A 14,754-nucleotide genomic window follows, 5' to 3' on the forward strand; every position below is an offset into this window, starting at 1 on the left:
ATTAATGACTTTAGTCCTTTATTATATAACCTTATACGGCCAAGTATACAGGTGAAACTTAACTTTTCCCAGTTATTTATTTTAATTAACCATTTTATTTTTATGGTTTCACAATATTGTACATTTTAACACGATGTCTGAATTTTCCAGCTAGCTTAAGCATCACTGTGTACATAATATAAATCAATAACTACGTACATTGTTTAGTTTTCATCAGTGTTCAAATGGGCACAAATGAAATGATACCTTTATTGGTCTTTTATTGTGAAACTGATGAACCCAGAAGTACATTATGGTCCAATCGGAGGTAGCCAAATTTACTTCATTAGATTGGAGCTGTCAGAAACTACTAGCCTGACTCGGCAGTGGTAACACAAGAAGTGAGAAGCGGCCCAATCTGCTATAAGGCCAGATGTATATGGTGATAAATTGTAGACACATTGAGCTAATCCCCAATAAATAGTCAGAATTTATTTTGTTTTATAATTATTAAATTGACTCATTGTTTTAGGTCTTGTTAAATTATAGCCATTCTATTCTGTATATGATTCTAATCAACAGCCTATTATAATTAATAAGATGTAAAAGGTGGTTTTCACTGTCTGCAAAGACTATATTTGAAAGATAATGACACAAGGTTTCAATTAATCTGTTTATTAAAACATTTTCCTAGAGAATGTCCAGTTAAAGCCTGAGTAAGCAGTTTTGAAACAGTTTGTCACTGCTGTCAAATTGACAATATCATTTTCAAACATTTTAAAACGTTTTTCTTTTATATATATACACACACATGTTGCATTCACATATATTAACATATTAACATAATATTTTTGAGTGAACTACACTTTCCATTAAACTTTCCAGAACAAGATGAGTAGATATGATTTTTCATGTACCATCAGACATTTGTAGAATTATTTTTAATTGCACAAGTCAATGTTAGTTGTATGTTCTGAAATAGAGCTCTTTACAATCAGTATCCTTTACAAATTACAAGCAGTAATAAAAAGCTTGATCAACTCTGCAGCCATTTTGATGGCTGCAGTACATAAATGGATAATGACATAAATTACTTGTTAGGGAAAAACAACAGCGACAGTCGTCCACTCCACGATCCACCAGAATCTGTCATATAAGGTCTCAGGCAATGTAACAGTAACAGTAATGTAAGCATCCTGGGAACCCTCTCATGATGTGATTAGTGATCAAATTCACTCATCATAGTGAAGAGAGGAGAGGAACTTGTCCACATCCAAGTCATCTGGGAAGCAGTCCAACACTTTCTTCTGCTTCTATAAAAGTAAAGGCATTACAATTATAATGTAAATTTTTATGGCATTTAGCGCTTTTATCCAGAGCGAAATACAGTGAGATCGGAATAAGCATGAACTCCAGTCAAGCCACATAAGTAGTGCAAAGAAACTAGGATACCAGGTAAACAATGAACATAGCATAACACCAGTAAGACGTCTGCCTGAGGGCAAGAAGCGACCTCGTCTCACTTCTTGCGTGCACTAGCCATATATGGAGTGTGTCTTGAGTGTACAGGGTTTGATGAAGTTAGATCAACATATGGAATGTCAAACAGGTCAGCTCCATATATGGAGATCTAACCCATTCTGGGCAGGAACCCCTTTAGGTGTTCTAACCCTTCTGGACGGGAACCCCTTTTGGGGTTCTGTACAGTATGTACAGTATTGAAAAATGACAAGAAATTGATGCCGCTATATAAATATTTGAAGTTTTTCAGAAAACGTAGGTCAGGATTTAGAAGGCTTTTTAGAATCAGCTTCAGTCCAAAATGGGCTAATGGTGGCAGCAGGGGCAGTGTCTTGAGTGTACAGGGTTTGATGAGGGTCCAGGTAGGGCTGGGCCTTAACAAAGCAAATTCGACGTTTGTACCTGCTACAAATAAGTTGAACTGGCTTGGCTTCAACTTCAGATACAAAGTGACAAATATGCTTTTTGTATCTTTGCATCTGCTTGTGTGAACACGAACATTGCGGCATTCAATGCACTGCTCCCACTCCCACTGATAAAACTAAAATAAATACATAAAAAGATTCGGTTGATGAAGTGTACACAATATGGTGCAGATTTCAACATAACACTCACCTTTTCCTTCTTTTTTTCAGTGGATGAACGCTTCGACACCTTTTTGGCTTGGGGGCTGGTAGGAGCAGGAGAGGACTGCTTGCGCTTCTTGGTAGTCTTCGAGGATGTAGGAGACATCTCTCCTGTCCCATCCTGGCGCATGCTGTTCTTCAATGGTGTGCCTGTCCTGGCAATGGTGGCACGTGACAATATCATAAGAGTGTGAGCAGCCATGTTGATGCTATTTTCACTGCCAGCCTCACTGGCTGGGCTGCAGGTAGGCAGCTCTGGGGTCGTAGGTGGCAAGAGATGCCTGGGAGTTAACTCCCTTTGTCTGGCGGGGGTCCGGGGTTGGTCTAATGAGTCCTCCTGGACATGATCAGTCCCAGGGGTACGGGGCAGAGGAAAGTCTGGACAGCCTGTGCCTGACCCCTTGCCTGGGGTACAAGGAGGGTTGAGTCCCTTGATGTCCTGGAGCATCTCAGATGCCCGTTTTGTTAGGGAGCTGGTCTTAGAGGGAGTCCTATGTGAAGTCTTACTGGATTTGCACTGCTTGTTGGGGGTCTGAGGAGTTGCTGGTGGTGGGCCAAACTCTTGTTGTGTTGAGGAAGGCGATGATGATAGTTGTTGCTGCTGCTGCTCTGGCTTGCTCCCCTCCACCTCATTCTCTTTGTTAGCTGTGACACTAGGAGATTCCTGAGAGGAAGCCCTCCTTTCTGGCCGTCCCTCAGGGGCCTTGGCTGGATCTTTCTCTGCAGGCTCTTTCCCGCTGGCCTCCTCCTTCCTGTTCCCTGATCGCTGCCTTGAATCAGATGATGACGACCGTGAACTATGGGATTCTCTCCTCTCTGGCCGTCCCTCACGGGCCTTGGCTGGATCCTTCTCCGCAGGCTCTTTCCCGCTGGCATCCTCCTTCCTGTTCCCCGATTGCTGCCTTGAATCAGACGATGACGACCGTGAACTATGGGATTCCTTAGGTTTTGCCTGACTGTCATCATCGTTGCTGTGTTTACCGTCAAATGATTTTGTGCTCCTTGAGTCAGACAATTCTGCCCTTGAACTATTGGATTCCTTAGGTTTTGCCTGACTGCCGTTGTCAACATTGCTGCTTTTGCTGTCAAAGGTTTTTGATCTTTTTGAGTCAGACAATGCTGACCGTAAACTACGGGATTCCTTAGGTTTAGCCTGACAGTTGTCACCAGGCTTTTTCCCGCTGGCCTCCTCCTTCTCCATCCTGTTCCCTGATCGCTGCCTTGAATCAGATGATGATGACCGTGAACTATGGGATTCCTTAGGTTTTGCCTGACTGTCATCATCGTTGCTGCGTTTACCGTCAAATGATGTTGATCTCCTTGAGGCAGACGATGCTGACCTTGAACTATTGGATTCCTTAGGTTTTGCCTGACTGCCGTTGTCCTCGTTGTTGCGTTTGCCGTCATACGATTTTGATCTCCTTGCAGATGCAGACTTCTTTGAGGACTCGGGCTGTGAGACATCAGCCTCATTGACGCTTGCATTTTTAGATTTTTGATCAAGGACTTTATGACCCTCTTTGCGTGGTGTCTTTCTCACAGAATCATTCTGTTGCCGTTGTTGAGGCAGGGGTTCCTGTGTCTCTTTTGTCACCTCTGACCCCTGAGTATGGTCTGGACATTCAGGAGCATCAATCGTCCTTTTGGGCTTGCTGCCAGCCAAAATAGCAGGCCTTCCTCGACGAACTGGTGCAGTATTAGCTTTCTCAGTGAGCTGAAGGGGAGGTGACACAGGAGTGTTTGATGTTGGAGGTGTGGTGGGTAGAGCCGATATGGTGCCATGTGGTGGTGTGGAGTCTCCAGCAGAGTCAAAGCAGAGGATCCTACGATGACCAGCAGGGCTCATGCCTGCAGCTACCATCTGCTGGCCTGTCTTCTCAGTCGAGATCACCTTGACCACGTTGCTGATTAACTCTTCTTCAGCAGTTCCCGTTTTGCCTGCAATTCAAGAGAACAAGATGAGTAACTAGATATGCACTCCGTCAAGGTGCCAACTTGCGCCTTGTACACAAGTAGAGCACACAAGTACTGCTACTAACTAATGTCTCTCTTTTTTTAAAGATTTGTTTTTGGCTTTTTGCCAAAGAATGACAGGAAAGAGGGAGAGATGGGGAGAGACATGCAGCAGAAGGTCGTCATGAACACGCAACGCGCTGTCAGGCCAAAGTGTGATATGCGTCTGGACCACTTGGCCAGTGGGCGCTCCCTAACAAATGTCTATTAAAACTGCTGTTCTAAATCCTTTAGACCCGTTGACCTTATACCAACCACCGTCACCATAAACAGCCAATAAGGGACCACAATTCTTACCCCGACATACATACGGTACATACATACCCAGCCGATCACCAAACGTACCTTAGTTATGTCATCAGCCAATCCCTGATTGGCCGATGGACACCACCAACATAAGCAGCCGATTACCCTACTTGTGCGCTCTTCTTACGCAAGTAATTACCAATGCAGGATGACACAAATGTAATGCAGTGACTTATAAAGTGACTTACTTGAGACAGCAGACTGTTTCTGGGCCACTGTGGGGTGTGTATTTTTGACAGATTTTGGCTGGGTGTGTACAGGGCTAGACACAGTAACAAGCTGAAAAAGACAGAGCATGTGCTATTTGATATTGCTTATTTGGTTTTATTGACGTTGTACACTATAAATTAAATAAACACATTCATTAATTTCTATGTAAAAACTAGTATTTGTTTACCTGATTGGAAACAATTTGAAACGTTCCTGTGCCTGCAGTATTCTGACCCATAACAGACACAGGCAGCATCATGGGCCCAACAGAGGACTGGTAGACAAGCGCTGATCCTGAAAGAGCATAAACGATAATACAGAATATTTTAGGCTATATTTTGGTTATTCACAGAGGAGCCAATCAAAGATCAGCAACAAAACACTTCTGGCAGGTATTCAGCAAGGAATGAAGACCAAATGACACTGAACAATATGATGACTAATGGGGAGTGCAGAAGGAAATAGTTAAAGATTCAATAAAATGCAATAATGTATTGCCAATAACAACTTCATAGTTGATTTATTTGGTTCAATGTTCAATCAAGGATACTTGAATATTGTAATACTGGGGTTTGACTACTTCTCTTACCAGTAGGGTGGCTCTGGCCTCTGGGTGGTGTGGCCAGAGTGTACTGGCTTGTAGGCCCCTGTGAGGTACCAGTTGGTATCAACACATTTCTGGCATGGGGGTCTGTAGCAGAAGGGTCAGTCACCAAGATGTAGCTGGCAGTGGGTGCGGGGAGGGTGGTGTCAACCGTATCCATGGGTAACTGGATTATGTAGCTGGGCTGGGGCTGAGATGTCCCAGTTAATGGAGAACCTACAATCAACCCAGATTTGCTGCTAAAAGAGTTAGCATATGTCATTGCAGGTTGAAGAACCTCAGAACTCTGCAGGCTGCTGACTGCCAGAATAGTCTCGTCCTGGCTGGCTGTTGGGGGTATTCTGTGTGGGGCCTTGGCAGGTGAATTGGAAGGGGAGGAGAGGAATATTGTCGGGATCTTGTGGTCTGAGATGCTGGAAATGGCCTGAGTCAACACACTGTCAGCTGAGCAAGAAGCCTCCTCCTGTTCGTCACTGATGATGATCTTCAGGGACACTATATTCCCAGGGTCAGCTGGGCCCTGGCTGGGTGTGCTGGATAGGACTGTCGATGGAACCGACATGGCTGTGACTGGCGCGGAGAAAGAGGCGGGAGTGGATGAAGCTGATTTAGGGGAAGTTAATGAGGAAGCGGCTGCTGTTATATTCAGAGAGCTGCCCCCACTGGGCACTGCCACAGTTGCATGAGGTAGATGAATAGTCTCCACAGGGGTTTTGATTGTTTTATCTGGCACAGGAGCGAACCGAGAGCTTACAGCAGGAATATGGAATGTTGATAATTGTGCATTACGACCTGCTCCTGCCCTCTGTGCTCGTTTATTCTGCTGCATTTGGATCACATTTGACCGCGACATAGTCTCACTTGCAGCAGATTTGGCAGGTGATGCACTGAGGCTAGTGGAGATGCTTCTGCTGTCCATGTTTATTTCCAACACCTCCTGAGAGGCTGTTTTCCTAGGAGAGGAGTGGAGAGGAGGGTGAGAAGGAGGAGCGGGAGAAGGGAGAGAAGTTGAAGGAAGAGGAGGGGGACAAGTAGGGGGAAGAGGGGGAGGGAGAGAAGTAACAGCAAGGAGACAAGTAGAAGGAAGAGGACTACAAGTAGGGGGAAGAGGGGGAGAAGTAACAGCAAGGAGACAATTAGAAGGAAGAGGACTACAAGTAGGGGGAAGGAGAGAAGGGAGAGTAGCTTGTGGAAGACAAGTAGGAGGAGGGGGGATAGGAGGTGATAGGGGAGGATCCAGAGGTTCTTGAACATCCATGGGTGCAACTGCATCCTCTCTGAAGAGAGAGTCCTCGTCATTTCCTCCTCTGTTAGAGTTCATTGCATCAGTAGATGAGGTTGAGGTGGTTCCTGGCTGCGAGATTGTCAACAGCCTGGCACAGCTGTTTTCTATTCTGCATCTTCTGACACTCGGCCCAAGTATCGTCTTCTTCAACAAACTGAGGGCAGCAGGCTTTCTGGTTTTTCTGCTGTTAGGCTGTTGTCCATACTTTGTCCTCCCAGCAATGCATGTATCTTGAGCCGCAAATGGAAAATGACATGTTAAATTACAGCAATGATTAAGTATAACGTTGTCCTTCATGCTCATTTAATTAATACAATTTTATGTTGGGTAAAAACACACCAAATGTTATAATTCGGAAATGTTATTGGTTCCAACTGCACACGTTCCTTCCCACACATCTAAAGTTGGCAAGTTGGTGCAACTTTGACAAAACCGTGTGTGAGGATGAAAAGCCTATGCTCTTTATATACCGTATGAACCAATATACATAAATACCTTGTTCTTTATCCTGGGGAGTCCTGCTAGTAGCTGAAGACCCAGCAGTATTCTCCTCAGGGCTACTGCTCATAACACCATCTTCTGGCTCCTCAGCGATTCTGGTTTTATCTGCAAATAGATCGGAATCAAGCAAAAACACTGCACAGTTTCTCTTGTTGAAAGAGAGCTTGTGGTTGGACCCTTAGAATTAAGAATCAGTTAAGACCATAGCTTTTATGCAGCAGGTGTTCAGTTCTTTAACCATTTTATTAAAAACCATATTCATTCTTGTATGTGTTCAGAAGGAAAATACAAATATGACTGGTGTCAGGTGAAAATGCTTACTGTAATCAAAGAGATCAAATAGAGCCTGGAATGCGGGGTCACTTTCTGTTTGTTCCAATATGTCATGGATGGCAACATCACTCATATGGATTTCCCCCTGGTGAGACATGTCACAATGGAAGGTGGTCCAACTACGAAGGCATTCATTACAGCTTATTTAACCACATGAACCGAATGCCAGTGTCCCTATTCTGGGGTCGAACAGCCGCTGAAAATAGCAGATCTAAAAAGTTGCGACACGTTGCAAGCTTGTAGATGGGCCACGTTCAGTGAAGAGATTGGTCTAGTCTACATTTTTTTTTAAATAATTAAAGTAGGTGGCCTAGTAGAGTCCTGGGGGACTCCAGTCAACAGAGTATATAGGTTTGTTGCAATGATTATAATTGCTTTTGTCTTTAATCTGGCTTCGTCTAATGTCATTTGGTTAAGGAATTCTTAGCAGATAATTATAAGCAAAATAAGTTGAATGTAGAGTCTGCTAATAGGAAAGTAAAAGGCACCTGCAGTCCCAGGATTTCATCGATAGACTGGTCTGTCTCCATGGTGCTACAGGATGTCTTTGATGTCTGAGGGCTTTGATCACTGTCACACAGAAAACAGACAGAAGAAAGGCGTGGTACACAACAGGCTTTTGTTCAGTCACCTCTCCCACAAGTAATGCTGCGAAGTGTGGTACAGGGACCAGGAAATTAAACGATAAAAAACATCTTATATATTAGTTACCTTGCAAGGATTTTGTTAATGTTTTCAGCCAACTTCTCTTGTAATGACCTGTCACCCAGTATCTTCTCTCGTGCATTTTGTATCACCATTTGCTGTGGAGACAAGATGTATGACCAGGATTTCATGCAGCGTATGGCTTATAAGGCACTAGTTATTCTAGTTCCCTCTGCTAACAATTCTCCCCAAGGTTTGATGCAGCAGCAAAGACATTAAAACGAAAGACAATGCATTCGTAACAAGATTACACACACACACACACACACACACACACACACACACACACACACACACACACACACACACACACACACACACACACACACACACACACACACACACACACACACACACACACACACACACACACACACACACACACACACACACACACACACACACACACACACACACACTTAGTACTTACAGGGAAGTTCTCATTGACATCTTGCTCAGGCTGGGGCTCTACAGTCAGGCTACTTGCAGTCATGCTGGATCTTATGGTACCACTGGGCCCACCCAGACCACCACCTCTCCTCCTAGGGGAATCCCTGAGCACAGCAGAACAGATATCAGCCCATACAGTAGATAAAAATCACACTTGTGTGAAGTGAGCCCACTGTATTTATAATCGGCCACATGCCATTCGATCTTGCGTCGTAATTTAGTGACCTAAACAAGCATGAACTCTTTTATAGTCACGTTAGGTGGCAGCAAAGTGTAGCTAACCTGTTCACAGCCTGTTGAGCAGCTTCCATTCCACCATTGTAACCATCGGCTATCATTAGCATTAGCTCAAGCCGTTTACCTTTCGCCAGAAACGTTTACATGTTGGGAGCGATGCGAGACAACGTCACAAATGACATCCGAACATCGGATGAATCAGGATTACCATGGACAGCGAACGTAGAAGCAGAGTTATGGGGCTTTGAAAATCCTGCTTTTAACCAAGGTAAATGGAGGGGGGTTGCAAAGAAAGATCCCATAGCTGGTGGTTATCGAGGCGTCTACTATATAATATATCTATATATTTTATAGGAGCATCTAATGACGTCCATGTCGTCCTGGCATTAAAAAAGGTAGAGCGCTGCAGAACTGATAGAAAATGCACAGGGTACAACAGGTAATTTATACTATAAATTGGTACTACAGCGCCCGGATAGCAGAAGTTAGGGGTCAAGTGTCTTACTCAGGGACACTTCATTTCCAAAACATGGGTGGGAGCGAACCGGGGACCTTCTGTTTTTCCAGATGGCCTCTCTATCCAGCTATGGCTGCCAGGGACAAAAACATACACCATCGCCCAACTGGCCTTCTTCTGGTACAGTATAGTGCATGCATCGTCTCTTATTTTTATAATAATGCATGAACATATGTGTTTCGGGGACAAAACTAATCAAGTGAAGAAGCTAGTTTGCTGTTCATCTCACTAGTACTTTTCTAAAACATAAAAACAACAAAAACAATATATATCTCACCATTTCCGTCGTCCTGGAGACATCTGGGCTGTTGTAATTCGGGGGTCAGGGACAAGAATGTGCACTGGTGAATCTCCTTTAAAGCAAATATTTACCTATTTTAGCAACGATGAAGTGCCATCACAAATATAAGAACCACCACTGGCAGACAATACATGACTTAATAAATAAGTCTTTTAGATTTTAAAATTGTTTAATATCATGTGCCTTGTGATGATTGGGTCCAGTATTTAGTTCAGTGACCATGGAGCTAAAGAACGGTTCAGCTGTTGACTGTGTTCACGTTCATTCTACCATGGTTGGAAATGAATAGACCTTCTTCCCGTCTCCTAATAATGTGTCTGCCCACTTCACGCAGATACGGGAAGTAAACCGGAGATCGTGACTCTTGCTATTTCCCTCTTGGGCCTGGCCCCATGGATATTTAAAAAAATAGATGCTGTATGTGCAAAATGGGCCAGAAGTGCGCAGCAATTGCTGAAGGCATGCTGCGTCGCTGCCCAAGTGGCGTCACTCGTGCGACTCCTCCATGTCTCTCGCTGCCACTCAAATAACTACTGGCCAATCACAGCATGTCTTTTCCGGGACTTCTGTTACACTCGCGGAAGCATGGCAAGCTTCCGCCAAAGATGGTCTATTTATGAAGATGGGCGAACTTCATTGGAGCCACTAGAGACGCAATGGCCTACAAATGGTCTCCTAAAGAAGGCATGGTTTGCTCCTCCCCGACCTCTTGCTATTGGCTTCTTGGCTTCCGCTCATGCTTCGCAAGGAATCTTGGGAAATGTTTGCCTCAAACCTCAAGAACACATGCCCCAGATCCGGAAGAGGAGTCTGGTTTACCTTTATATGTCTATGCCTGGCTCAGCCACCATGATATCTGGTATAGAGGGGCGGGTGTTGCCGGGAGCAATGCGTTGGATCATACTGGAACCCTACAAACCCTCCTGCTCACTCAGACCAGCCAACAGAGGGAAGCTGAAAGTACCTTCACTAAAAATGCTGGGACAACGCTCCACAAGTCCCAAACTGTCCCAAGTCCCAACTGCATAGTTCATTAGATATTCCACTGTTAAGTTCTTAGCTTACGTATGATTCATGAGGACTATTTATGAATTTTATGTATTTTTGTTCTTGCTTATTGTAAACCGCTCTGGATTAAATGCGTAAGTGTAATTGTTCAACGATCTGAATGCCACCCCCCCCCCCCCCCTCCGCCCCAGTAGAAAACAGCAGACACTGTAGTTCAATCCCACTCCAGACTAAGTAGTATCATGGTCTCGTGACTGGGCTGTGCCATGACACTTTCATGGGAGCCAAATCTCGCACGGGAAGTTAAATTAATACAAAGCAGTGAATGGAGCAAGCTGGGCCAGCTCATAACAAACATTATTTATGAACCATTGAGACCCGTGTCATATAATTGGTTCAGGCATATCACAGTTTGTTTTCTAATCACTTGCTTTTCGATGTGCACAGTACATCATTTTATTTGAGGATTTAAACAGCAGTAGGTATCGTTTCTGTTCCAGGGGTATCGCAAGATTTGGCTGTCAGACAGGAAACGGTGGACAGTCTTGCGATACTTGGCATGTTCAGAAACGTACTTTTTGCTCTTTAGATAACTCTATAAAATTACACAGTGTACACAATGAAAAGCAACACAGCAGACAATAATGTGTTATATTATATGTCTTCTGTTATTTGCCAGAACTTAAGCAATTACTTTACAAAAGTTCTCAGTCATTCAGAAATAGTGTTTGTTTATGAGCTGGTCACTGAGCTCTTATTGACTCCAGTGCATTCTGCCGAACTTCCGGGTGTAGTTTGGCACCCATGGTGCGACGAATCTGCCGTTTGGAATTGCGTGATACCGAAAATGACGTTGGTGACCTTACTTCCAATTCATACTGTATACCTTGCTCTAGACCAGGAAATGTCTTGTTTCCCCAGGCTTTCATTTTTGAGCCGAATGCGAACAAAAATAAAAGCCTGGGTACCGACTACCGACCGAGGCTACTGTCACCCCAACCACCTGCATGTCCTCTCTCACTGCATCCTACTATAAATGCACCACATCTCTGTGCATCTGTATGTACAATACATATGTACGTCTGTAGTCCACGTAACACGAGACCCGGTTGCCCCACTAACTTCTAATTTGACACACACATTCTACACCACCACAGCAGTGATGCAAATAGGTTTTCAATGTATTGTAATGGGTCCCAGGACCCAGGGGTGGTCTTTTAGATGGGTCCCAGGGAGTGGGACATTTTATGAGTCCTACTTCAACAATGTTAGAGTACAGTACCAAGTACAGTATTGCATCCCAGGACCCCCGGAGGGTGACATGATTGCGTCCATTTTTAATTTAACGAGTCTAAGGATGCAGGTTATTTGCATCACTGCCACAGGGCCTCAGCCAATTGATTGCCATGGAAACCCACACCTGCCATTTGATTACATAGCCAGAACACTTTTCACAGTCTGTTTTCACTCTTCAGACACAGGCAGACAGATACAGAGATCTCCATATGGGACACAGATAAAATGTTAAAACGGGTGCTGTGACAACGGGTATTGCATACTAGGTTCCCAACTTGCATCATTCCCAAGTAGGCCGGTGGCCGACGGGCACAGGTCTAGTCCATAATAAACCTCCTCTTTGGCCTTCCTCTTCTTCCCTTGCCTGGCAGCGCCATCAGACCTCATATCTCCTCTGCACACTCCCAAACCATCTCAACCTTGTCTCTCTTGTTTTATCCCCAAAGTAAACCTTCCAACCTGGGCTGATTCTCTAACACTGTCATTTCTGATCTGATTTATATATGTGAAGTACCGGTAAATACATTTAATTATATTTTAGCATTGCTGTCTGAACCACAAACGGGATGAAATTAAATGTATGTGAAGCGTACACATGGTGTATGAAACAAATCCCCCAACCAGTAGCATTGCCTAATAATACAGCAAAAATATTCATGGTCAAGTACTTACTTCCCATGGTGTCCAATCTGCCGCCTTCTTCAATTTGAAAGGGTGTGCTGCTCATCGAGGAGGCTCTGGTCTCATGTGTTGAGTAGTTGACAGGAGTGGAATGGCCCAGCATACCGTGGGAAGTGTGGCCGAGGCTGCTGGTGGTGATTGGGCCCATCTCAGTATCGGTGGAGCATGCAAGTCTGCTATTGGGGGACATAGTCAAGGCGTGCTGTATTCTCATGTGTGCCGCTCCAATCCGTGAACGCGCTGCAAAAGGGAAGAGACTCATTAGAGAAGGCTAGGTGTGACAATTCAGTGAAAGTGACTCATCTACAAGCTCACAATGCGTCACATTGTGAGCTTGCACATTTGCTAGTTCGCTGTTCATATATAATTACATGTACAGTATAATGACGCAATGTGAAACAGCTCTGTTTACTTAATGCTGTACCTGTACCACCTACAACTGTATATACTGTACTTTCCCCATTTTCAACTGATATTTTGGAACTTGCTTTGGCAATGTAAACGTATATTTACTCATATCAAATTTTCCAATAAAGCTCCTTTGAATTGAAGTGTGTGTGTCAACATAACGGTTAGAAAGGTTTTTTTTTTTTTTTTAAATCAAAATTAATTTCACTCAAATTTGAAAAACATACCTCTTTGAGATGATACCAATAAAGATGGAGAATTCTGCAATGATCTAGGGGAAGACAAATACATAACACATTAAAACTAGTTTTGGAACAAATCTAATTGAAATGTTACATGCATCTAAAAAGATCTGATGGGAAGATTAAGTTCAGAATAACATATTAGTATACTGCATTGTGTGAAAACATGAAGAAAATCGTACTTAATTTGGTTGAGTGTACACTCAAGCTTTTTCCAAAGCGAAGTCATTATGGGAGGAACTTCATGATTGGTCTCTGTAGAGGTCAAACATGTTTGAGAAACCTTATATACACCCAAACAGAAACATTAAAGCCACACAATCATGAGTTAGGATATCTATATATATATATATATATATATATATATATACACACACACACACACACACACACACACACACACACACACACACACATCTATAGTAAACAATAATAACAAAATAATAATAACCCCACTCACCTTTTGTTTTGGCAGCAACATACTCATTCAAGATGGTAGTCAGGTTTTTCCCAAACAGAGACTGAAATGATATTTCCCCAGTATGCATTAATAATCATATAATTCCCAGTCACGTATTGCATACACAAGACAAGTATTATAATCATTTAAGAAAATGTAATTCTTGATTGTTATGTGTCACTCTTATGGGTCTTGTGTCATGATGACAACTATGACAGTCGACATCTATGGTACTGTTTGCGAAGGGTGTGATTTATTTAGAAACAAAAAGTCCCACTTACAAATACACAAGAAGGAATAAATCCATCATCTGTGCTGTGTTCAGCATACTCTTTTAAGCTGGGGCTCTCATGAATGAAGGCTGTACTGGTGGAGGATAATCCTTCTTCCTGTAGATACCCTGTGCAAGTGTGCATACATGATTAGACAGTAAAAGACAGGCGTTATTAATGTTGTAAATTTGTAAGTCTGAGTGTATACAAATGGGAACAATGTGGATACTCTCAGACTCAGAGTTAAAGAAGCAATAACTTTGCTAACAAAATGCTAAGTTTAGCCTACCGCCCAGCTGGCAGTAAAGGTTGACATTAGCCAGGGTTCGGGTATAATACTACTGCTTACCCAATACAAGCCTCGCTACGTCGGACGGAAGCAACATGGCCAGCTGGAGTTTAACCGACGCAACAGCCAGCGCTCACATTATGGTAAATGGGTTTAAGGTGTAAAAGAAAGAACAAAGTAATAAACACAAAGAAAGATTTGTGTACCCGACCCGTCCTGTGTTGACTGCCTGCCTGCCTGCGAGGAGCCAAAAGGCGGGGAAATCAAGCACAGTGCTCCGGATGTATATGTGACGCTATATTCAATGGAATAATGGCATTGTGGTCGGTGTAGTTCTGAAGACAAACATTTTCAACGATTTTCCCTACCCCTTTGTTCTCGTCATTCGTCAACGTACCGAGTTGTTAAAACACAAGTACAATAAGTGGGTGATATGATTGTCTTTATTATGCCTGTAAAATATAAATGTTTCTTTATATGCAGAACCCAGTTACACTTTACACAGTCTAC

General features: G+C 43.4%; 1 protein-coding gene across 1 annotated transcript; it reads right to left on the reverse strand.

Annotated features, from left to right (window-relative positions):
* Positions 1-412: 412 nt before the first annotated feature.
* npat (nuclear protein, ataxia-telangiectasia locus) lies at positions 413-14,467 on the reverse strand. The gene is made up of 17 exons (XM_080772571.1): positions 14,305-14,467; positions 13,965-14,083; positions 13,684-13,744; positions 13,406-13,478; positions 13,209-13,252; positions 12,565-12,813; positions 9,565-9,640; positions 8,514-8,637; positions 8,090-8,181; positions 7,867-7,948; positions 7,367-7,463; positions 7,040-7,150; positions 5,245-6,774; positions 4,843-4,949; positions 4,634-4,724; positions 2,116-4,064; positions 413-1,292 (listed from the first exon to the last, which is right to left on the reverse strand). The coding sequence occupies exons 1-17, from the start codon at positions 14,339-14,341 to the stop codon at positions 1,212-1,214; spliced, it is 4,923 nt and encodes a 1,640-aa protein (XP_080628697.1). The 5' UTR covers positions 14,342-14,467; the 3' UTR covers positions 413-1,211.
* Between the last annotated feature and the right edge of the window lie 287 nt (positions 14,468-14,754).

Source organism: Protomyctophum bolini (genome assembly GCF_963924005.1).
Source record: "Protomyctophum bolini genome assembly, chromosome: 9".
NCBI lineage: Eukaryota > Metazoa > Chordata > Actinopteri > Myctophiformes > Myctophidae > Protomyctophum > Protomyctophum bolini.